General features: G+C 45.5%; 1 protein-coding gene across 1 annotated transcript in view; it reads right to left on the reverse strand.

Moving 5' to 3' along the window:
- Positions 1 to 15,082, reverse strand: part of LOC142729046 (attractin-like protein 1) — a gene marked incomplete at its 3' end in the record, with an annotated part of 65,293 nt that extends 50,211 nt beyond the window's left edge. Inside the window, exon 1 of the mRNA XM_075849205.1 lies at positions 13,701 to 15,082. Within this exon, the coding sequence (XP_075705320.1) occupies positions 13,701 to 13,918 (218 nt within the window). The remainder of the gene's footprint in view (positions 1 to 13,700) is intronic.
- Between the last annotated feature and the right edge of the window lie 11,997 nt (positions 15,083 to 27,079).

Raw genomic sequence — 27,079 nt, forward strand, 5'->3', positions numbered from 1 at the left:
ACGCAGAGGGATCTCGTATATTCTATAGATTCATCACACACAGAGGGATCTCATATATTCTATAGATTCATCACACACAGAGAGATCTCATATATTCTATAGATTCATCACACACAGAGGGATCTCGTATATTCTATAGATTCATCACACACAGAGGGATCTCATATATTCTATAGATTCATCACACACAGAGGGATCTCGTATATTCTATAGATTCATCACACGCAGAGGGATCTCGTATATTCTATAGATTCATCACACACAGAGGGATCTCGTATATTCTATAGATTCATCACACACAGAGGGATCTCGTATATTCTATAGATTCATCACACGCAGAGGGATCTCGTATATTCTATAGATTCATCACACGCAGAGGGATCTCGTATATTCTATAGATTCATCACACACAGAGGGATCTCGTATATTCTATAGATTCATCACACAGAGGGATCTCGTATATTCTATAGATTCATCACACGCAGAGGGATCTCGTATATTCTATAGATTCATCACACGCAGAGGGATCTCGTATATTCTATAGATTCATCACACGCAGAGGGATCTCATATATTCTATAGATTCATCACACCCAGAGGGATCTCGTATATTCTATAGATTCATCACACGCAGAGGGATCTCGTATATTCTATAGATTCATCACACGCAGAGGGATCTCGTATATTCTATAGATTCATCACACGCAGAGGGATCTCGTATATTCTATAGATTCATCACACGCAGAGGGATCTCGTATATTCTATAGATTCATCACACACAGAGGGATCTCGTATATTCTATAGATTCATCACACGCAGAGGGATCTCGTATATTCTATAGATTCATCACACGCAGAGGGATCTCGTATATTCTATAGATTCATCACACGCAGAGGGATCTCGTATATTCTATAGATTCATCACACGCAGAGGGATCTCGTATATTCTATAGATTCATCACACGCAGAGGGATCTCGTATATTCTATAGATTCATCACACGCAGAGGGATCTCGTATATTCTATAGATTCATCACACGCAGAGGGATCTCGTATATTCTATAGATTCATCACACGCAGAGGGATCTCGTATATTCTATAGATTCATCACACACAGAGGGATCTCGTATATTCTATAGATTCATCACACACAGAGGGATCTCGTATATTCTATAGATTCATCACACACAGAGGGATCTCGTATATTCTATAGATTCATCACACGCAGAGGGATCTCATATATTCTATAGATTCATCACACACAGAGGGATCTCGTATATTCTATAGATTCATCACACACAGAGGGATCTCGTATATTCTATAGATTCATCACACACAGAGGGATCTCGTATATTCTATAGATTCATCCCACACAGAGGGATCTCGTATATTCTATAGATTCATCACATACAGAGGGATCTCGTATATTCTATAGATTCATCCCACACAGAGGGATCTCATATATTCTATAGATTCATCCCACACAGGGATCTCGTATATTCTATAGATTCATCACACACAGAGGGATCTCGTATATTCTATAGATTCATCACACACAGAGGGATCTCATATATTCTATAGATTCATCAAACACAGAGGGATCCCATATATTCTATAGATTCATCACACACAGAGGGATCTCATATATTCTATAGATTCATCACACACAGAGATCTCATATATTCTATAGATTCATCACACACAGAGGGATCTCATATATTCTATAGATTCATCACACACAGAGGGATCTCGTATATTCTATAGATTCATCACACACAGAGGGATCTCATATATTCTATAGATTCATCACACACAGAGGGATCTCGTATATTCTATAGATTCATCACACACAGAGGGATCTCGTATATTCTATAGATTCATCACACACAGAGGGATCTCGTATATTCTATAGATTCATCCCACACAGAGGGATCTCATATATTCTATAGATTCACACACACAGAGGGATCTCGTATATTCTATAGATTCATCACACACAGAGGGATCTCGTATATTCTATAGATTCATCACACACAGAGGGATCTATTTTGTTTTCTGTTAATGTTGAGGATTATGGGAACAGTTACTGAAAACCCCAAATTTAGTCTAGAAGAACGTGTGTGTGTGTGTGTGTGTGTGTGTGTGTGTAGGACTAGTATATATATATATACACACACATATAGTGTGTGTGTATATATGAGTTACTTTGTAAATCTCTTGCTACATGATGTCTTATACTCCAGTCACATCCACAGCTGCAGTCACAGTGCCTTCCTTGCAGTGCATTGTGGGAGCTCAGGGACGCGGTTACTTCTGATCTGTAGGGTCACATGGTTGCCGGCGGCGCTCTCAGGCCTGCAAGAACATGTCCGGCACTAAGGGAAATGTCCGCCTGGTAAAGTCCCTGTAATTAGGCGCTGCCGCTAATGACAGGGATCCGTGAAAACAGACCCCGCACGGGGGGCACTTCGGATGTGAACGCCTATTTTTCACGCCTGAGTTTACACTCGCTCGTGTGAATCTGGCCTTAGTCTGTGGCCTCCCATGAGATCAGCACACTCTCCTCCTGAAATACTCTGTAATGCTGTGGGCCCCTGCTCAGCGTCCTCCGCTCTCAGGGGGTACATGGAGCACTGGTTGTGATTATTATACTAATGCACGATACAGCCTGGCATTATCAGGTCGGCAGCAATAGGCTGCCACTGACAGGCTGGCATCATTGATAGGTCGGTATTGATAAGCTCGTATTCATAGCCTGGCATCCGTAAGTTGGCAGGCTGGCATTGTGATCATAGACAGAACAGGTGTCATACCCATATTGGAGGATTCCTTGGAGAATAAAATATCATCTGCCCCCACCTGTGCCCCCTGCACTGCCCTCCTATAACCACAGTAGGAAGCTCGGGGGGCTGGTGACATTTATATTATAAATTGTGAAGAATACTTCCCTCTCTCAGGGTCAGACATGAAGGGGTTACATGCGCTGCATTCAGCGCATGCTTGGAATTACAGGATTTCAGCTCTGCAGGAGGCGGGTGGATCTGCTTAGGCCATCGTCCCCTGCGACCGCGTCCTGAGACACTGCAGCTGAGCTGGAGCCACTAATCAGTGTAATAATAGAGAAGAGCTGCAGTGTAAAGAACGGGGGAAAGTCAGAGCCGCAGCCTGAGCCTGTGATGAGACAAGAGGAGGATTCCAGACGACCTCAGACTCCAATAGACCGTGCAGCTGCGCTGGAGCCACTGAGCAGAGCGGTGTAATAATAGAGAAAAGCTGCAGTGTAAAGAACGGGGGAGATAAAGCAGCAGCCTGAGCCTGTGATGAGACAAGAGACAGATTTCAGACGACCTCAGACTCCAATAGACCGTGCAGCTGCGCTGGAGCCACTGAGCAGAGCGGTGTAATAATAGAGAAAAGCTGCAGTGTAAAGAAGAGCAGAAGAAAAAGCCGCCAAGAAAACACGACCCGCACCGTGAGATGGTGACGGAGAATCATCAGGACACGTGAGCGGCCGCCATCGTCATCTCTGTACATTTAACCCTCGTGTAGCGCTGCTTCCAGCTCCGGGATCTGAACAGGTAGACGACGTACACCGGAACCGCCACCTGTGTCCTCACGTACGACCGCCCTCGCCAACCTAAGAGACAGCCGCCCCCGACAACAGCTCATCCTCAGCTTCCTCCAGGAACCTTCCCACAATACGGGAGACATAAAAGCAGCAATCGCCATGGAAACCTGATGTTTTTATTATATTATCACGACGACCCCCTCCCCCCCTCCCCGCCGCTTAAATTCAAGGACAATATGACAAGGACTTTAGCCATCCTCACTAATAGCCGGGCCCGCGAGGGCCACATAATAATCTGATCTTGATGGCGGATGTGGAGGAAGTTTCTTTTTTACTTCAATTTGAAAAAAACGTAACATAAAAATAAACCCATATAAAGAGATTTATATAAATAGTGTATAACCCCCTGTAGGGGGCGCTCCTTACTACTTTATTTCCAGCAGTTACACGTATGACGGACAGTTTTTCATTGTATATTTCTACGCGGTGGCGCAATTCTTAACGGTGTAAACTATACGGCCACATTCCTGCCTCCATCGGTCTCATATATACCCGGATCCGGACGCTCAGGTTGCGGCGCGCTGTAAATGTTAAGAGATTCTTCTGAAGTTAATAAAAATAGGGGAAAACTGCGCGGCCGCCGCTTCCTCGCTGTCTTTATTTACCAACTCACAAGCTCGTCTAGAAAAGATCAAATAAAAATGCCACAGCGGGTGTGAAAGCCGAGGACGAGCGCAGGAGGGGCGCCCGGAATACGAGGGTCTCTGCGCGTGGTCCGGAGCTGCCGTAGAAATCTCAGGCTCTGTTCACACACGTCTGAAAATACGGAGCTTCAAGGAAAAACCCTCCTGATTTTCAGCCGTTTTTTTAGCAACTCACGTTTTTCGCAGCGTTTTTTTACGGCTCAAGAAGTGACATGCACTTATTTTTCGCTGCCATTTTTTTTACGTGGCCATTTTTCAAAACGGCCGCGTAAAAAACGACCCGTCGGAACAGAAAAGCGTTTTCCCATTGAAATCAATAGGCAGATGTTTGGAGGCGCGCAGCTTCCGATTTTTCAGCCGTTTTTCAGCCGTTTATGGCCCGAAAATAGCCCGTGTGAACATACCCTCAATGTATCAGAAATAATGACAATGTAGCAAATAGGAAACGGTCCGTAAAGGCAGCGAAACGCGTGACATAAATAACACTTTTGTGCCGTTGGAAGGACATGATTTGCCAGGTCCGGTCTGGGCACCTGCGCCATTTTCTGGGGTTAATAACTGGATTAATAGGTTGATACATTCGTTACAATATTGTGACCCCCCCAGTTTTAAGACCATATTAATAAATCTGCCCCAATTTATAGATATGTTCATCAATAAGATGCCAGCGCTGAGGGGTTTGTTACAATGTATCCATTCTAGATAATCCTTCGTAAACCGCACATCTTGGACTCCAGACTGATACATTTTACCTCTACTGATACATTGTAACAAACCATCAGGACAAGAGAGATATTTGCGCTACTGATGTGTTTATATCAGAGAGGATGTCTACAACTGCAACAAATCCTCAGCTGTGAGAAGTATTAGGGTATGTGCACACACACTAATTACGTCCGTAATTGACGGACGTATTTCGGCCGCAAGTACCGGACCGAACACAGAGCAGGGAGCCGGGCTCCTAGCATCATACTTATGTACGACGCTAGGGAGTCCCTGCCTCGCTGCAGGACAACTGTCCCGTACTGTAATCCTGTTTTCAGTACGGAACAGTAGTTCCACGGGGAGGCAGGGACTCCTAGAGTCGTACAGAAGTATGATGCTAGGAGCCCGGCTCCCTGCACTGTGTTCGGTCCGGGACTTGCGGCCGAAATACGTCCGTCAAATACGGACGTAAATAGTGTGTGTGCACATACCCTTAGGGTATATTCACACGTAGCGGTTGAGGTGCGGTTACAAACCACCAACGTTTTTTCAGATGAAGTTTTTAATCACTCCTCAAATGCCGTGTGTGAATTTAGCCTTCGGTCACTGCAGGTTTTCAGCCTTTGGTTGTAAACATTGAGGCCTCGCACACAAATACGGATGCGCGTCCATAGACTTCTATGCGGAGTCTGCGCTGCAATTTCAGACAAGAACAGGACACGTTCTATAAATACGGATTATTTCTACGGCCCGGACACACGTCCGTAAATATACGGAAAGGAGTCTGTGGCCTATAGAAATGAATGGGTCCGTAATTACAGATGAGAACCACGGTCCTGAATCAGCGGGACCCCTAAAATAAAACAAACAATCCCAGTAAACATCCCCGAGGTCTTATATTCACCTGCAACTGTCAAGATCCCCCGCGCTGCAGCCAATCACTGGCACGAGACTGCTGAGGTCTGTGATTGGCTGCCGCGGTCAGGTAGGTGGATGGCACGTCATCACTGCGGGAGATTCAACAGGCGAGTCACGGGTGATTTTTTTTTAGCATATTTCTTACCGTCAGGATAATTTCTTAAAGGGGTTTTCCAGTCCCTAAAAATTGCTGGCCTACCCTCAGGATAATCCGTCTGTAGCTGAGGGGTCGGGTCCAACTTCCTGGCGTACACCCCAAATATATGGCCAAAACAGGATGTAAATACGGCCTAAACATATCAGCAGCGCAAATCTCTCTACTGTCCTCATCAGTTGTTACAATGTATCAGTGCAGGTAAAATGTACAAAGTCTGGAATACACACGGTTTAGATCACAGAATATTGACTAGACTGGAAACAAAAGTAACAAATCTTCAGCTGTAAGGTCACGATGGAGATGACAGCAGTATTGTTACCAGCAGATACATTCCCAAAACGAGGAGATACACGACCTAGATATTCTAGGCACGAAGTCAGCCATTGTCAGGAAATGCTGATGGTGAGAAACCCCCCGTATTCCAGAAACAAGCAATGGAAGGGCCACAATATTCCAAAATCAGTAATGAGTGCAGCTCTGGAGTATAATACAGGATATAACTCAGGATCAGTACAGGATAAGTAATGTAATGTATGTACACAGTGACCACCAGCAGAATAGTGAGTGCAGCTCTGGAGTATAATACAGGATATAACTCAGGATCAGTACAGGATAAGTAATGTAATGTATGTACACAGTGACCACCAGCAGAATAGTGAGTGCAGCTCTGGAGTATAATACAGGATGTAACTCAGGATCAGTACAGGATAAGTAATGTAATGTATGTACACAGTGACCACCAGCAGAATAGTGAGTGCAGCTCTGGAGTATAATACAGGATATAACTCCGGATCAGTACAGGATAAGTAATGTATGTACACAGTGACTCCACCAGCAGAATAGTGAGTGCAGCTCTGGAGTATAATACAGGATGTAACTCAGGATCAGTACAGGATAAGTAATGTAATGTATGTACACAGTGACTCCACCAGCAGAATAGTGAGTGCAGCTCTGGAGTATAATACAGGATGTAACTCAGGATCAGTACAGGATAAGTAATGTATGTACACAGTGACTCCACCAGCAGAATAGTGAGTGCAGCTCTGGAGTATAATACAGGATATAACTCAGGATCAGTACAGGATACGTAATGTCATGTATGTACACAGTGACTCCACCAGCAGAATAGTGAGTGCAGCTCTGGAGTATAATACAGGATGTAACTCAGGATCAGTACAGGATAAGAAATGTAATGTATGTACACAGTGACTCCACCAGCAGAATAGTGAGTGCAGCTCTGGGGTATAATACAGGATGTAACTCAGGATCAGTACATGATAAGTAATGTAATGTTTGTACACAGTGACTCCACCAGCAGAATAGTGAGTGCAGCTCTGGAGTATAATACAGGATATAACTCAGGATAAGTAATGTAATGTATGTACACAGTGACCCCACCAGCAGAATAGTGAGTGCAGCTCTGGAGTATAATACAGGATGTAACTCAGGATCAGTACAGGATAAGTAATGTAATGTATGTACACAGTGACTCCACCAGCAGAATAGTGAGTGCAGCTCTGGAGTATAATACAGGATGTAACTCAGGATCAGTACAGGATAAGTAATGTAATGTATGTACACAGTGACTCCACGAGCAGAATAGTCAGTGCAGCTCTGGAGTATAATACAGGATGTAACTCAGGATCAGTACAGGATAAGTAATGTATGTACACTGTGACTCCACCAGCAGAATAGTGAGTGCAGCTCTGGAGTATAATACAGGATGTAACTCAGGATCAGTACAGGATAAGTAATGTATGTACACAGTGACTGTGACTCCACCAGCAGAATAGTGAGTGTAGCTCTGGAGTATAATACAGGATGTAACTCAGGATCAGTACAGGATAAGTAATGTAATGTATGTATACAGTGACTCCACCAGCAGAATAGTGAGTGCAGCTCTGGAGTATAATACAGGATGTAACTCAGGATCAGTACAGGATAAGTAATGTAATGTATGTACACAGTGACTCCACCAGCAGAATAGTGAGTGCAGCTCTGGAGTATAATACAGGATGTAACTCAGGATCAGTAATGTAATGTATGTACACAGTGACTCCACCAGCAGAATAGTGAGTGCAGCTCTGGAATATAATACAGGATATAACTCAGGATCAGTGCAGGATAAGTAATGTAATGTATGTACACAGTGACTCCACCAGCAGAATAGTGAGTGCAGCTCTGGAGTATAATACTGGATGTAAATCAGGATCAGTACAGGATAAGTAATGTAATGTATGTATGTACACAGTGACCCCTCCAGCAAAATAGTGAGTGCAGCTCTGGGGTATAATGCAGGATATAACTCCAGATCAGTACAGGATAAGTAACGTAATGTGTGTACACAGTGACTCCACCAGCAGAATAGTGAGTGCAGCTCTGGAGAATAATACAGGATATAACTCAGGATCAGTACAGGATAAGTAATGTATGTACACAGTGACCACCAGCAGAATAGTGAGTGCAGCTCTGGAGTAAAATGCAGGATATAACTCCGGATCAGTACAGGATAAGTAATGTAATGTATGTACACAGTGACTCCACCAGCAGAATAGTGAGTGCAGCTCTGGGGTATAATACTGGATGTAACTCAGGATCAGTACAGGATAAGTAATGTAATGTATGTACACAGTGACTCCACCAGCAGAATAGTGAGTGCAGCTCTGGAGTATAATACAGGATGTAACTCAGGATCAGTAATGTAATGTATGTACACAGTGACTCCACCAGCAGAATAGTGAGTGCAGCTCTGGGGTATAATACAGGATATAACTCAGGATCAGTACAGGATAAGTAATGTAATGTATGTACACTGTGACTCCACCAGCAGAATAGTCAGTGCAGCTCTGGAGTATAATACAGGATGTAACTCAGGATCAGTACAGGATAAGTAATGTAATGTATGTACACAGTGACTCCACCAGCAGAATAGTGAGTGCAGCACTGGAGTATAATACAGGATATAACTCAGGATCAGTACAGGATAAGTAATGTGTGTACACAGTGACTCCACCAGCAGAATAGTGAGTGCAGCTCTGGAGTATTATACAGGATGTAACTCAGGATCAGTACAGGATAAATAATGTAATGTATGTACACAGTGACTCCACCAGCAGAATAGTGAGTGCAGCTCTGGAGTATTATACAGGATGTAACTCAGGATCAGTACAGGATAAATAATGTAATGTATGTACACAGTGACTCCACCAGCAGAATAGTGAGTGCAGCTCTGGAGTATAATACAGGATGTAACTCAGGATCAGTACAGGATAAGTAATGTAATGTATGGACACTGTGACTCCACCAGCAGAATAGTGAGTGCAGCTCTGGAGTATAATACAGGATATAACTCAGGATCAGTACAGGATAAGTAATGTAATGTATGTACACAGTGACTCCACCAGCAGAATAGTGAGTACAGCTCTGGAGTATAATACTGGATGTAACTCAGGATCAGTACAGGATAAGTAATGTAATGTATGTATGTACACAGTGACCCCTCCAGCAGAATAGTGAGTGTAGCTCTGGAGTATAATACAAGATGTAACTCAGGATCAGTACAGGATAAGTAATGTAATGTATGTACACAGTGACTCCACCAGCAGAATAGTGAGTGCAGCTCTGAAGTATAATACAGGATATAACTCAGGATCAGTACAGGATAAGTAATGTAATGTATGTACAGTGACCCCACCAGCAGAATAGTGAGTGCAGCTCTGGAGTATAATACAGGATGTAACTCCGGATCAGTACAGGATAAGTAATGTAATGTATGTACACAGTGACTCCACCAGCAGAATAGTGAGTGGAGCTCTGGGGTATAATACTGGATATAACTCAGGATCAGTACAAGAGAAGTAATGTAATGTATGTACACAGTGACTCCACCAGCAGAATAGTGAGTGCAGCTCTGGAGTATAATACTGGATGTAACTCAGGATCAGTACATGATAAGTAATGTAATGTATGTACACAGTGACTCCACCAGCAGAATAGTGAGTGCAGCTCTGGAGTATAATACAGGATGTAACTCAGGATCAGTACAGGATAAGTAATGTATGTACACAGTGACTCCACCAGCAGAATAGTGAGTGCAGCTCTGGAGTATAATACAGGATATAACTCAGGATCAGTACAGGATAAGTAATGTCATGTATGTACACAGTGACTCCACCAGCAGAATAGTGAGTGCAGCTCTGGAGTATAATACAGGATGTAACTCAGGATCAGTACAGGATAAGAAATGTAATGTATGTACACAGTGACTCCACCAGCAGAATAGTGACTGCAGCTCTGGGGTATAATACAGGATGTAACTCAGGATCAGTACATGATAAGTAATGTAATGTTTGTACACAGTGACTCCACCAGCAGAATAGTGAGTGCAGCTCTGGAGTATAATACAGGATATAACTCAGGATCAGTACAGGATAAGTAATGTAATGTATGTACACAGTGACTCCACCAGCAGAATAGTGAGTGAAGCTCTGGAGTATAATACAGGATGTAACTCAGGATAAGTAATGTAATGTATGTACACAGTGACCCCACCAGCAGAATAGTGAGTGCAGCTCTGGAGTATAATACAGGATGTAACTCAGGATCAGTACAGGATAAGTAATGTAATGTATGTACACAGTGACTCCACCAGCAGAATAGTCAGTGCAGCTCTGGAGTATAATACAGGATGTAACTCAGGATCAGTACAGGATAAGTAATGTATGTACACAGTGACTGTGACTCCACCAGCAGAATAGTGAGTGTAGCTCTGGAGTATAATACAGGATGTAACTCAGGATCAGTACAGGATAAGTAATGTAATGTATGTATACAGTGACTCCACCAGCAGAATAGTGAGTGCAGCTCTGGCGTATAATACAGGATGTAACTCAGGATCAGTGCAGGATAAGTAATGTAATGTATGTACACAGTGATCCCCACCAGCAGAATAGTGAGTGCAGCTCTGGAGTATAATACAGGATGTAACTCAGGATCAGTACAGGATAAGTAATGTAATGTATGTACACAGTGACTCCACCAGCAGAATAGTGAGTGCAGCTCTGGAGTATAATACAGGATGTAACTCAGGATCAGTAATGTAATGTATGTACACAGTGACTGCACCAGCAGAATAGTGAGTGCAGCTCTGGAATATAATACAGGATATAACTCAGGATCAGTGCAGGATAAGTAATGTATGTACATAGTGACTCCACCAGCAGAATAGCGAGTGCAGCTCTGGAGTATAATACAGGATATAACTCAGGATCAGTACAGGATAAGTAATGTAATGTATGTACACAGTGACTCCACCAGCAGAATAGTGAGTGCAGCTCTGGAGTATAATACTGGATGTAAATCAGGATCAGTACAGGATAAGTAATGTAATGTATGTATGTACACAGTGACCCCTCCAGCAAAATAGTGAGTGCAGCTCTGGGGTATAATGCAGGATATAACTCCGGATCAGTACAGGATAAGTAACGTAATGTGTGTACACAGTGACTCCACCAGCAGAATAGTGAGTGCAGCTCTGGAGTAAAATGCAGGATATTACTCCGGATCAGTACAGGATAAGTAATGTAATGTATGTACACAGTGACTCCACCAGCAGAATAGTGAGTGCAGCTCTGGGGTATAATACTGGATGTAACTCAGGATCAGTACAGGATAAGTAATGTAATGTATGTACACAGTGACTCCACCAGCAGAATAGTGAGTGCAGCTCTGGAGTATAATACAGGATATAACTCAGGATCAGTACAGGATAAGTAATGTATGTACACTGTGACTCCACCAGCAGAATAGTCAGTGCAGCTCTGGAGTATAATACAGGATGTAACTCCGGTTCAGTACAGGATAAGTAATGTAATGTATGTACACAGTGACTCCACCAGCAGAATAGTGAGTGCAGCACTGGAGTATAATACAGGATATAACTCAGGATCAGTACAGGATAAGTAATGTGTGTACACAGTGACTCCACCAGCAGAATAGTGAGTGCAGCTCTGGAGTATTATACAGGATGTAACTCAGGATCAGTACAGGATAAATAATGTAATGTATGTACACAGTGACTCCACCAGCAGAATAGTGAGTGCAGCTCTGGAGTATAATACAGGATGTAACTCAGGATCAGTACAGGATAAGTAATGTAATGTATGGACACTGTGACTCCACCAGCAGAATAGTGAGTGCAGCTCTGGAGTATAATACAGGATATAACTCAGGATCAGTACAGGATAAGTAATGTAATGTATGTACACAGTGACTCCACCAGCAGAATAGTGAGTACAGCTCTGGAGTATAATACAGGATATAACTCAGGATCAGTACAGGATAAGTGATGTAATGTATGTATGTACACAGTGACCCCTCCAGCAGAATAGTGAGTGTAGCTCTGGAGTATAATACAGGATGTAACTCAGGATAAGTAATGTATGTACACAGTGACTCCACCAGCAGAATAGTGAGTGCAGCTCTGAAGTATAATACAGGATATAACTCAGGATCAGTACAGGATAAGTAATGTAATGTATGTACAGTGACCCCACCAGCAGAATAGTGAGTGCAGCTCTGGAAAATAATACAGGATGTAACTCAGGATCAGTACAGGATAAGTAATGTAATGTATGTACACAGTGACTCCACCAGCAGAATAGTGAGTGCAGCTCTGGAGTATAATACAGGATATAACTCAGGATCAGTACAGGATAAGTAATGTAATGTATGTACACAGTGACTCCACCAGCAGAATAGTGAGTGCAGCTCTGGAGTATAATACTGGATGTAACTCAGGATCAGTACATGATAAATAATGTAATGTATGTACACAGTGACTCCACCAGCAGAATAGTGAGTGCAGCTCTGGAGTATAATACAGGATGTAACTCAGGATCAGTACAGGATAAGTAATGTAATGTATGTACACAGTGACTCCACCAGCAGAATAGTGAGTGCAGCTCTGGAGTATAATACAGGATGTAACTCAGGATGAGTACAGGATAAGTAATGTAATGTATGTACACAGTGACTCCACCAGCAGAATAGTGAGTGCAGCTCTGGAGTATAATACAGGATATAACTCAGGATCAGTACAGGATAAGTAATGTATGTACACAGTGACTCCACCAGCAGAATAGTGAGTGCAGCTCTGGGGTATAATACAGGATAAGTAATGTATGTTCACAGCGACTCCACTTTTATGTAGATTATATGCATATGTGACGGGGTTGTAGAGGTTTAGGTGCCTGTACACACTTTGATAATGTGTAGGATTCGACAAATTCCAATTGTTGCTTACGATCGTCTAAGGGCTCCTTCACACGAGCGTAGCCCACCTTGGACGTGAAAAACTGCAATTTTGCACGTCCAAGGTGGACTCGTGCAGGACGCGTTGTCACGGATACGCCACAGACTACAGTCTATGGGGGGATGCGTGACACGCAGTAAAATAGGACGTGATTCACGCTCGTGTGCACGAGGCCTTATCGTGTAAATACAATCGTACAATTGTCTGACACTTAGACCACCCTTTAGACTTTGGCGCCCTCCTTTGTACCATGTGACCACTATTATAATTTCATCACAACATAGAGAAATCGCCACACGAGCAACTGGTCGGCGACTGATAGAAGGCGGCAGCACTTACTTGAATCTTCCCTGGCAGTGGTGGCACTGCTCTCCTACCCAGCCCGGGTCACACACACAGGTGGAGTTGACGCATCGTCCAGAGAAGCACGGACTCTTCTCGCACGCTCGTCCCTGGCAGCTGTGAGCAAAGAGCAGCAGATAGAAGAGCACAGACCTCAGGAGAGATGCCCCCGGGCACATGATGGCGGCCTGCAGCCCTGTCCTCCCGTACAGCATAGTGTCCAGGCCCAGGAGTGGCGGCAGCGCAGGGGACCCTACGTCCAGATCATGTATGAGCTGCCCACTGTGCCTGTACCGCAGCCTCTGTGCCAGCCGGGCAGCCTGCAATCAGTGTGCCACCTGTATATGAACACTACTCCAGCACCAGCAGTGAGGAGCCTGGGCACCTATACAGAGATACTATAGAAAACTCCTGTGCCACCCGGCACTGTGCCCACCTCGCTGCCAGCAATGAACAGTCCAGGCCCCTGTACACAGGCAGTATAGAGGATCCGGCTTTCTATATGTTAATATATATAGGGTAAAGGCTCAGGGACATGCGCTGTATATAATGGCCTCTCTATAGGGGACAGCGCTTGGCATCTTCTCTGTGACTATAGGGGCCGCTCTATATGGACAGCTATAATATCACAGTATATAAGCTGCTTCTCTACGCTGCAGCTGTAAGGGGATAAGATATAGGATCCTATATAGACGGTAGATGAGATCTTGTACAGGGTCTGGAGAGGTCAAGATGATACAAGGACGACCCTGGTATATAGGTTCCTGTGTATTTATGTATATAGGGTGCGTGTCCTGGGTCAGGGTGGTATATAGGCCCCTTCTCTAGGCTTCAGCCGGCTGGCACATTATACAGGATACTGATATTGGGTTCCAGTTATATCAGGCTCCATGTTTGCAGACAGAGGACAGTATAGACTCCTGCTATAGGTCCCGCTATGTCACGATAGTACATAGGCTCCGGCAATGACAGGATACGGTATACGGGCTCCGGCTGTGTCGTGATATCACCCTTTATCCTCCATAGGCTCCGGTTATGTCAGTGTAGAGAGCGGCTCCGGGTGTCGGCTCCTGTTATGTCGCGATATCAGAGACGCTTCAGTGATGGTTCCGTCCGCGTCGCAATAGCAAACGATATCCGGCGAGGTCGGGACGGCGGCGCCCGCTCCAGATGATGATGGGGCCCGAAGAATGGCGGCGCGGCCCCCGATACCGGCTGAGGATGATGAGGGGCTTAGAGCGCTGCTGGCCCGGCCTCCTCCTCCTCCTCCTCCTCCTGACACAAAGAGCCGAGGAGCATGTGCAGAGACCGGGGGAGGAGGAGGAGGCCGGACCACAGGAGCGATCCCGGCCCTGGCAACCGAGACCACCGGACACCACTGACACCCGGGACCACTGACACCCGAGAACACCGGACACCCGAGACCACGGGACACCACTGACACCCGGGACCACCGGACACTACTGACACTGCGACCACCGGACACTACTGACACCCGGGACCACCGGACACCACTGACACCCGGGACCACTGATACCCGAGACCACCGGACACCCGAGACCACGGGACACTACTGACACTGCGACCACCGGACACTACTGACACTGCGACCACCGGACACTACTGACACTGCGACCACCGGACACCACTGACACCCGGGACCACCGGACACCACTGACACCCGAGACCACCGTACACCCGAGACCACGGGACACTACTGACGCCCGAGACCACGGGACCACGGGACACTACTGACACCCGGGACCACCGGACACTACTGACACTGCGACCACCGGACACTACTGACACCCGAGACTACCGGACACTACTGACGCCCGAGACCACCGGACACTACTGACACTGCGACCACCGGACACTACTGACACTGGAGACCACCTGACACCCGGGACCACCGGACACTACTGACACCCGGGACCACCGGACACTACTGACACCCGAGACCACCGGACACCACTGACACCCGAGACCACCGGACACTACTGACACCCGAGACCCCCGGATACCACTGACACCCGAGACCACGGGACACCACTGACACCCGAGACCACGGGACACCACTGACACCCGAGACCACCGGACACCACTGACACCCGAGACCACCTGACACCCGAGACCACGGGACACTACTGACACCCGAGACCACCGGACACCACTGAAAACCAAGACCACCAGACACCACTGACACCCGAGACCACGGGACACCACTGACAACCGAGACCACCGGACACCACTGACATCCGAGACCACTGATACCCGAGACCACGGGACACCCGAGACTACGGGGCACTACTGACACCCGAGACCACGGGATACCACTGACACCCGAGACCACGGGATACCACTGACACCCGAGACCACGGGACACCACTGACACCCCAGACCACGGGACACCACTGACACCCGAGACCACGGGACATCACTGACACTGCGACCACCGGACATCACTGACACTGCGACCACCGGACACCACTGACACTGCGACCACCGGACACTACTGACGCTTGAGACCACCGGACACTACTGACCCTGCAACCACCGGACACTACTGACGCCCGAAACCACCAGACACTACTGACGCCCGAGACCACCGGACTCTACTGACACTGCGACCACCGGACACTACTGACACTGCGACCACCGGACACTACTGACACTCGAGACCACTGGACACTACGGACAGCCGAGACCACTGGACACCACTGACTCCCGAGACCATCGGACACTACTGACACCCGAGACCACCGGACACCACTGACACCCGAGACCACTGACACCCGCGACCACCGGACACTACTGACACTGCGACCACCGGACACTACTGACACTGCGACCACTGGACACTACTGACACCCGAGACCACCGGACACTACTGACACCCGAGACCACCGGACACTACTGACGCCCGAGACCACCGTACACTCCTGACACTTCGACCCCCATACACCCCTGACAACCGCGAGCCCCATACAACCCTGACACTGCGACCCCCATACACCCCTGACACCCAAGATCCCCATACACCCCAGACACCCGAGACCACCGGACACCACTGACACCCGAGACCACCAGACACTACTGACGCCCGAGACCACCGTACACCCCTGACACTGCGACCCCCATACACCCCTGACAACCGTGACCCCCATACACCCGACACTGCGACCCCCATACACCCCTGACACCCGAGACCACCGGACACTACTGACACTGCGACCACCGGACACTACTGACGCCCGAGACCACCGGACACTACTGACGCCCGAGACCACCGGACACTACTGAAACTGCGACCACTGGACGCTACTGACACCGGAGACCACCGGACACTACTGATACTGCGACAACCGGACACTACTGACGCTCGAGACCACCGGACACTACTGAAACTGCGACCACTGGACACTACTGACGCCCGAGACCACCGGACTCTACTGACTCCCGAGACCACCGGACTATACTGACTCCCGAGACCACCGGACTCTACTGACTCCCGAGACCACCGGACTCTACTGACTCCCGAGACCATCGAACTCTACTGACTCCCAAGACCACCGGACACTACTGACACTGCGACCACCGGACACTACTGACACTGCGACCACCGGACACTACTGATGCCCGAGACCACCGGACACCCCTGACACCCGAGACCACCGGACACCACTAGGTACCTTACTGCTTGACTTTACTAAGACCAGCCGGGAGCATTGACTCCTCCGTATTCAGGTACCTAGACCCGTCCCTGGGCAGTTCCTGATGGACCTCACAATCCCGGTTGTAAAGTAAATATTCACAGCTGTCTTGTGATACCACCCCCCCCCCCCCCCTCATGAAGTATTGTTCATACAAAATAATCGCCAACACGTTGCTCCCGACGAGACATACACCTTTTTTTGCAAACTGGACGAGTGCTGCAGTTTCTTTTTCAGTACTGAGCAGTGTAGCTGTGAATCAAGCACTGGGGTAAGACAGAACACTTACTAGAAGCTGCTGCAGAAGCATGGAGGAGCAGTACTAAGCGGTGTAGCTATAAATCTTACTTTAGGGTGAGATATAACACTTACTAGAAGCAGCAGCATAGAGGAAATTATCCACAAGTACTGATCAGTGTAGTTGTGAATCCAGCCTGAGGTGAGATAGAACACTTACTAGAAGCTGCTGCAGCAGCATGGAGGACATTATACATAAATGCTGAGCAGTGTATTTGCCAATCGAGAACTGGGGTGAGATATAATAATTATTAGAAGCTGCAGCAAGATGGAGGACATTATACAGCAGTAATCAGCAGTATAGCTGTGAATCGAGCACTGGGGTGAGATACAACACTTACAAGCAGCATGGAGATTATACAGCAGTAATGAGCAGTATCTCCGGCACTGGGGTGTGATACAACACTTACTATAAACAGCAGAATGGAGGATCTCACACGCCATTAATCAGCAGTGAATCCAGCACTAGGGTGATATATAACACTTACTAGAACCAGCAGCAGCGTCTCTGCCTTTCTCCTACTCTGCTCTTTCCTTCATCCCTCCCTCCCTATAGACTTTTATGGGCAGCTGTAACCTGATCCTTTAAAGGGAACCTGTCATAAACATTTCACCTATTGAACTTTACTTCTCCCTCACTGGCCGCTGCTATCAAAAGTTCATTGCCGTTCTCCCCTCTCCTAAACTCCTCCGACTGTAAATAACGCTCTGCAAACATTTTGCGCCTTTTATCGTAATAATCCGGTGTCCCGTTGTGCGCACACACCAGAAGAGGACATCAATGCAAAAGTGCGGGATTTTGTGTGATGGGGAAGGCGAGGAGATGTCAATCAAAAGTAAGGAGGCGGGTAAACTCGGAAAGACTTGAGGAGTGAAGATATGACTCTTTTCAAACGAAGATTTGACTCTTTTCTGCTCATTAGCATACGGTGCGGGAACACTAAAAAACTGAATACTAAAGCTACACGGCCGACTAAGAAGCCAATTATAGGTTATATAGAAATGATTTTTCACCCACTAGCACCAGGTATTGCTGGTTTAATTGGTGAAATGCTGGTGACAGGTTCCCTTTAAGTGAGCTGATGGTTCATCTCCTCTTAAAGAGACATATTTAGCAGTAAATTAGGAGTGAGTGAGAAAGAGGCAGTTTTCTCTAATAAGATATATAATAAAGTTTCTTATATTCGCTTGTACTACTAATTTATGCAAAGTTTGTTGAAAAGTTAGTGACCATTTAAGGCTTAAGAGATGCGTTCCTTATATAAGGTTTTCTCTTCTTGAACTTGCTGGGATCTAGTCCCATTTGTCAAGATTTCTTGTGGATACAGCGGATCTCAAGTCCGGCCTTATATTGATGTGTTCGATTTGTGCCCAGAACAAAGAGGGGGAATAGATGACTGTAGTGTCCCCACTGAATGTCCCACATACCTGACAGCAGGACATTCTCAATCTATTCATAATAAAAGTGGATTAATCCATCGCCTATTAATATGGAAATCACGTGTCAAAAATAACGTTTCTACCACCAGCTGAGGGGCACAGCCATGGGCACTCCAATCACCCCACATACCAATCTTGTCCTGAGCTGGTGTGGTGGTATTGGGTTTGCCGACCTTTTTACCAAGATGGAATCTCAAATTGTGTTCTAGGTCAGATATCGATGGTGGTTGGTGTTATGAACAGTTCGCAAGGTGACAATAAATAATGTCGGCCCAACATATATGATTAAGACAAACTATCCTGAACACATTTTTCCTCTCTCCATACAACCCCTACTACCCCCTTTGCCACAGAAAACCTGGAGATGGAGACAAGGAATTTCATCAGTATTTTGGTGCCCAAGATTTGTTGGCTGCTATGTCTTGGCAAAATGAACTTTCCATCTTGAAGGTAATAGCTTTTTTTTCTGCTGTCTACTGCAGCAGCCCAGATCCAGATCTACAGAAACTCTGATGTAAGACTCCATTGTGTCATTGTTCCAGCAGGGATGATGCAGATGATAGATCCCCGGAAGGTTTAGGGTGGACCTCTGAACATACTCTGTCTTACAGGAGAACGGATCCACTTTGACTTGATAGATGAGATGAACCAAATCATATAATCTGCACCTCCGATGCTGCATCTGAAGAGGTTCTATAGACCTTGAGGCGTTCGCAGAATTTATATCTTAACCACAAGTTACAATCATCAACATTGAAACTGCAACACCAAGGACCAGCCGTAACGTTCTGCAAATCTTCAAGCACCTCGCTCCAATCTGTGGCATGTGAGGACATAAAACGCAGATTGAAAACAACGTTTTTTAGTCACATGAAACCTAAAAAATGTGATCGCCAGGTGCGGGATGATTGTGCGATGCCCCCTGCTCGTTGACGTGCCAGTTATTGGCACTTGTCGCAAACAGAGGGAAATAATCCTTGAGCGAGATCTTGGGTTTATCACTCCGACAGATCGCTACGTGTCTCGGCCGAGATGTCTGCGCTGCTCAACGTTGCGTGTCTAGGAGAACAACAACGAACAGGAATGACAACAAGAGGTGAAGCTCTGCACGGACGGATCGTCTGATTGGAAGAATGGCGCGTAGTGATCCATTCTGTACTAAAGGTGAAATTGGACATCACATCCCAAGCCTAGGGCGGCAACCAGAGTCCACACAAATCATCAGAAGGCATTTACACCACATTGGGCTACAAGCCAGACGTCAAGCTACAGGTGTTCCATTGGCCACACGCCACCGCTCTCAAAGGCCATCATGGTGAATAGCAAAACGGCAATGGAGGCTGGAATGAAGGTCTATCCTCTCCAGCGATGAGTCCCACTTTTGTCTCGGACGCAATGATAGCCGGAGATTGGTCTGGAGACCACGTGGGCAACACCATGAAGAGGCTTTCACAAGGGAACGTCACACCGGTCCTACTCCTGGGATTATGGTGTAGGGTGGTATGCTGTACGGTAGTCGGACCCCTCTAGTCTTCATTTCAGGTACACTAACAGCTCGACGCTACATTGATTTAGTCGTGGAACCAGTGGTGCGGCCATTTCTCCAAATTGTCCCAGAAGCCGTTTTTCAACAGGACAACCCAAGGCCGCATGTAGCTTGTGTTACTGTGAGCAGCCGGCGTTGAGTAAACGTGCTACCATGGCCTGCAGCGTCTCCGGACTTGTATCCCATTGAGCACATCTGGAACGTCATCGGTCGGCAATTGTAAAGGGAGCCGCCAGCAGCCAATCCTGATGATTTGTAGGCCCAAGCGCATTGAGCGTGGCAGAACATTCCTCAACCAGTAATAACCTCAGTGATCGCTGCCAAGGCCCGGAAGTGCGGGGATTTCTGCACGAGGCGCTCATATTCGATACTGAATAAATCAAGATGTTTGGAATATTTTGTTTCTATTTTTTTATCATTAACATATCATTAACATCTCATTACCATCACATTACCATATCTATCCATCCTGTGATTTCCACAATTCCAAAACTTTTCCTTCCTGGTGTTGCAATTTCAATGTTGAGGAGCGTGTTATGGAGGTGGAGAAGTGGAAGGGACTGTGGTCATTATATGGAACCTTCACCTGGAGCTCGGAGAGAAAATGAGACTATTAAAGGCAAATCCACTGAAAACCTAAAACTTTATCTGTGACTATAGTAAACTCCACTATCCCCCAACCTCACAGGCGTCAGGAGCTGAGATACGTGGAGCTGTTTGCAGGGTCCTCACATTGTGGCGCTGCGGTGACTCTGCTGCCTGGGACATGGAGGGAACACTTGGTGGTCACTGGGGATTTTCTTTCTCTGACAATCTCCGAAAAATGGCATTTAAAAAAACGCATGTGAAACATCCACTTTTTTTGTGACCCCGAAAAACATTGGTGAAAAAATGGTAAAACCACATTGTAAGTACATTTTGTTATTTTCATTCTAAGTCTATAAAATGATATATTTCTCGGGGTCAGAGCTCCAATCCCCTGCATAGAATGTTCTTCTTTGGGAAAGCGCATCGCCGTCCTGCGCAGTAACAATCTCATTATTTTACGTGCAGTTTTTAACGCCGGCGTTTTTCCCATAGAAGTCAACGGAGAAAAAAGTGCAGCAGATAAAACCTCAATGTCAGATATTGGATGGTCCCATGAGTGGGGACTATGAGTGTCACGATCTGTCGGCTGTAGTGTTCCTTATAGAGAGGACACAGGGAGACGTATGGAGGGGACGTCGCCTTCACTTATATCCAGAGAAGACAGATCAATCGTTTACCGGAAACGACCTTATAACGAGTATTCTCTAATTAACGTCTTGAGATAATTATCCTTAAATCCTCTGGGACTCTGGTACATTCCATTCCTAATAAGATCCATAGAAACCATGAAATATTTTCAGAACCCCCCACGCTGCCGTCGGCTGATATAACTGTATGGATGCTGTTTAGGGGCGAAATATACAAAATGAAATATTCCATCTTCCCAAACAGATTTGTCACCCAGCTTTCCCAGAGTTCTGACTGCAAATCTGCCTAGATATTGAGTGAGACATCCCCCGCGCCTTCACTTCTACAGAACTAGTCAGACTTGAAATCAGGACTCTAAGGAAGTTGGGTGACAATATTGCGGGAGCTGTAATGGACGCCATATTGGTTGTCACCCAGCTTCCTAAGACTGCTGAATGGCAAATGTGCCTAATGAGGCCTAATCCACACGAGCGTGACCAAATTGCGTTTTCAAAGGAACATTTTTCATCCATTTTGTCCGTGTTGCGTCCGTGTGTCATCTGTTCATTGTGTCCGTTTTTTCTCTGCGGTCACTGCCTGGTTTCACTTCTTTTTTTTCTCTGCATTTCTTTAGAAACTTTTTCGTGAACAATTAATAGCACAAAGATGTCGTCCGCGTGCCGTCCTTTTTTTCACTCGCCCATAGCCTTCAATGGTTGAGTCTGGTCTGCAAATACGGACGAGAACAGGGCATGCTGGGAACTTCTCGCAATGGACTCACAGGCTGAAAAGAACGGATGTGTGAATATCCCCATTGACTTGTACGGGGCAGTGAGCAGTCCTTTAATAAAACGGACAAGAAATATACTCATGTGAATAAGGCCATATTCAGTAACATATCCCATGCTCCCTTACTACTACATGGCTAGTCAGATTTTCCTTTCAGGAGTCTAGGAAAGCTGGGTGACAACCACGTAAGAGCTATAATAATGAGCAGATTGGTTGTCACCCAGCTTTCCCAAAAGCTGATATAACCAAGAATCAGCTGAATGGATTTTTTTTAATAACACAACAGAAGACGACGTCTCCAGGACCGATCATTCCTGAGATCCTGAAACACTCTTTGGGCATGTGCACACGAGAACGCCAAATACGTCTGAAATTATGGGGCTGTTTTCAGGAGAAGCTCCAGAATTTCAGACGTTTTTACAAGTACTCACGTTTTTCGCGCCATCTTTTACAGACGTAATTTGGAGCTGTTCTTCCTTGGACTCAATGAAAAACGGCTCCGATTATGTCCCAAGAAGTGTCCTGCATATAATGTATATAAGTGTCCTGCACTTCTTTGACGCGGCCGTAATTTTACGCACCGTCTTTTGACAGCGACGCGTAAAATGACAGGTCATCGGCACAGAACATCGTAAGACCCATTGCAACCAGTGGGCAGATGTTTGCCGACGTATTGGAGCCGTCTTTTCAGGCGTAAAAAAACGCCTCCATTACGCCTGACAAGTGGTTGTGTGAACATACCCTTAGTGTACGACAGATGGACGTCTAAATTATTCATTTTAGTTCCCATAGGCTATAAGGGGTTAATGTGATTTGTTATTAAGGGGTCTATGTAGGACAATATTTTTCCGACTCCAGCTCTATAGCGTCCTCGTCGCCACCATCACAATTCACAATCGTTATTAAATACATTAGACGCTTCTCCGGGTTCACCTGTAGCCTGTATTCGTACCGCAGCGACCTGGTGCGCCATTATATGCACTTTATAAATTCAGAATAGTGAGTGCAGCTCTGGAGTATAATACAGGATGTAACTCAGGATCAGTACAGGATAAGTAATGTATGTACACAGTGACTCCACAAGCAGAATAGTGAGTGCAGCTCTGGAGTATAATACAGGGTGTAACTCAGGATCAGTACAGGATAAGTAATGTAATGTATGTACACAGTGACTCCACCAGCAGAATAGTGAGTGCAGCTCTAGAGTATAATACAGGATATAACTCAGAATCAGTACAGGATAAGTAATGTATGTACACAGTGACTCCACCAGCAGAATAGTGAGTGCAGCTCTGGTGTATAATACAGGATGTAACTCAGGATCAGTACATGATAAGTAATGTAATGTATGTACACAGAGACTCCACCAGCAGAATAGTGAGTGCAGCTCTAGAGTATAATACAGGATATAACTCAGGATCAGTACAGGATAAGTAATGTAATGTATGTACACAGTGACTCCACCAGCAGAATAGTGAGTGCAGCTCTGGAGTATAATACAGGATGTAACTCTGGATCAGTACAGGATAAGTAATGTAATGTATGTACACAGTGACTCCACCAGCAGAATAGTGAGTGCAGCTCTGGAATATAATACAGGATGTAACTCAGAATCAGTACAGGATAAGTAATGTAATGTATGTACACAGTGACTCCACCAGCAGAATAGTGAGTACAGCTCTGGAGTATAATACAGGATATAACTCAGGATCAGTACAGGAGAAGTAATGTAATGTATGTACACAGTGACTCCACCAGCAGAATAGTGAGTACAGCTCTGGAGTATAATACAGGATATAACTCAGGATCAGTACAGGAGATGTAATGTATGTACGCAGTGACTCCACCAGCAGAATAGTGAGTGCAGCACTGGAGTATAATACAGGATGTAACTCAGGATCAGTACAGGATAAGTAATGTAATGTATGTACACAGTGACTCCACCAGCAGAATAGTGAGTGCAGCTCTGGAGTATAATACAGGATGTAACTTAGGATCAGTACAGGATAAGTAATGTATGTACACAGTGACTCCACCAGCGGAATAGTGAGTGCAGCTCTGGAGTATAATACAGGATATAACTCAGAATCAGTACAGGATAAGTAATGTATGTACACAGTGACTCCACCAGCAGAATAGTGAGTGCAGCTCTGGAGTATAATACAGGATGTAACTCGGGATCAGTACAGGATAAGTAATGTAATGTATGTACACAGTGACTCCACCAGCAGAATAGTGAGTGCAGCTCTGGAGTATAATACAGGATGTAACTCAGGATCAGTACAGGATAAGTAATGTAATGTATGTACACAGTGACTCCATCAGCAGAATAGTGAGTGCAGCTCTGGAGTATAATACAGGATATAACTCAGGATCAGTACAGGATAAGTAATGCAATGTATGTACACAGTGACTCCACCAGCAGAATAGTGAGTGCAGCTCTGGAGTATAATACAGGATGTAACTCTGGATCAGTACAGGATAAATAATGTAATGTATGTACACAGTGACTCCACCAGCAGAATAGTGAGTGCAGCTCTGGAGTATAATACAGGATGTAACTCTGGATCAGTACAGGATAAGTAATGTAATGTATGTACACAGTGACTCCACCAGCAGAATAGTGAGTGCAGCTCTGGAATATAATACAGGATGTAACTCAGAATCAGTACAGGATAAGTAATGTAATGTATGTACACAGTGACTCCACCAGCAGAATAGTGAGTACAGCTCTGGAGTATAATACAGGATATAACTCAGGATCAGTACAGGAGAAGTAATGTAATGTATGTACACAGTGACTCCACCAGCAGAATAGTGAGTACAGCTCTGGAGTATAATACAGGATATAACTCAGGATCAGTACAGGAGAAGTAATGTAATGTATGTACACAGTGACTCCACCAGCAGAATAGTGAGTGCAGCACTGGAGTATAATACAGGATGTAACTCAGGATCAGTACAGGATAAGTAATGTAATGTATGTACACAGTGACTCCACCAGCAGAATAGTGAGTGCAGCTCTGGAGTATAATACAGGATGTAACTTAGGATCAGTACAGGATAAGTAATGTATGTACACAGTGACTCCACCAGCGGAATAGTGAGTGCAGCTCTGGAGTATAATACAGGATATAACTCAGAATCAGTACAGGATAAGTAATGTATGTACACAGTGACTCCACCAGCAGAATAGTGAGTGCAGCTCTGGAGTATAATACAGGATATAACTCGGGATCAGTACAGGATAAGTAATGTAATGTATGTACACAGTGACTCCACCAGCAGAATAGTGAGTGCAGCTCTGGAGTATAATACAGGATGTAACTCAGGATCAGTACAGGATAAGTAATGTAATGTATGTACACAGTGACTCCATCAGCAGAATAGTGAGTGCAGCTCTGGAGTATAATACAGGATATAACTCAGGATCAGTACAGGATAAGTAATGCAATGTATGTACACAGTGACTCCACCAGCAGAATAGTGAGTGCAGCTCTGGAGTATAATACAGGATGTAACTCAGGATCAGTACAGGATAAGTGGATAAGTAATGTAATGTATGTACACAGTGACTCTACCAGCAGAATAGTGAGTGCAGCTCTGGAGTATAATACAGGATGTAACTCAGGATCAGTACAGGATAAATAATGTAATGTATGTACACAGTGACTCCACCAGCAGAATAGTGAGTGCAGCTCTGGAGTATAATACAGGATGTAACTCAGGATCAGTACAGGATAACTAATGTAATGTATGTACACAGTGACTCCACCAGCAGAATAGTGAAAGCAGCTCTGCAGTATAATACAGGATATAACTCAGGATCAGTACAGGATAAATAATGTAATGTATGTACACAGTGACTCCACCAGCAGAATAGTGAGTGCAGCTCAGGAGTATAATACAGGATATAACTCAGGATCAGTACAGGATAAGTAATGTAATGTATGTACACAGTGACTGCACCAGCAGAATAGTGAGTGCAGCTCTGGAGTATAATACAGGATATAATTCGGGATCAGTACAGGATAAGTAATGTAATGTATGTACACAGTGACTCCACCAGCAGAATAGTGAGTGCAGCTCTGGAGTATAATACCGGATGTAACTCAGGAGCAGTACAGGATAAGTAATGTATGTACATAGTGACTCCACCAGCAGAATAGTGAGTGCAGCTCTGGAGTATAATACAGGATATAACTCAGGATCAGTGCAGGATAAGTAATGTAATGTATGTACACCGTGACTCCACCAGCAGAATAGTGAGTGCAGCTCTGGAGTATAATACAGGATGTAACTCAGGATCAGTACAGGATAAGTAATGTAATGTATGTACACAGTGACTCCACCAGCAGAATAGTGAGTGCAGCTCT

This window comes from Rhinoderma darwinii, unplaced genomic scaffold, assembly GCF_050947455.1.
Source record: "Rhinoderma darwinii isolate aRhiDar2 unplaced genomic scaffold, aRhiDar2.hap1 Scaffold_705, whole genome shotgun sequence".
NCBI classification, from domain to species: Eukaryota; Metazoa; Chordata; class Amphibia; order Anura; family Rhinodermatidae; genus Rhinoderma; species Rhinoderma darwinii.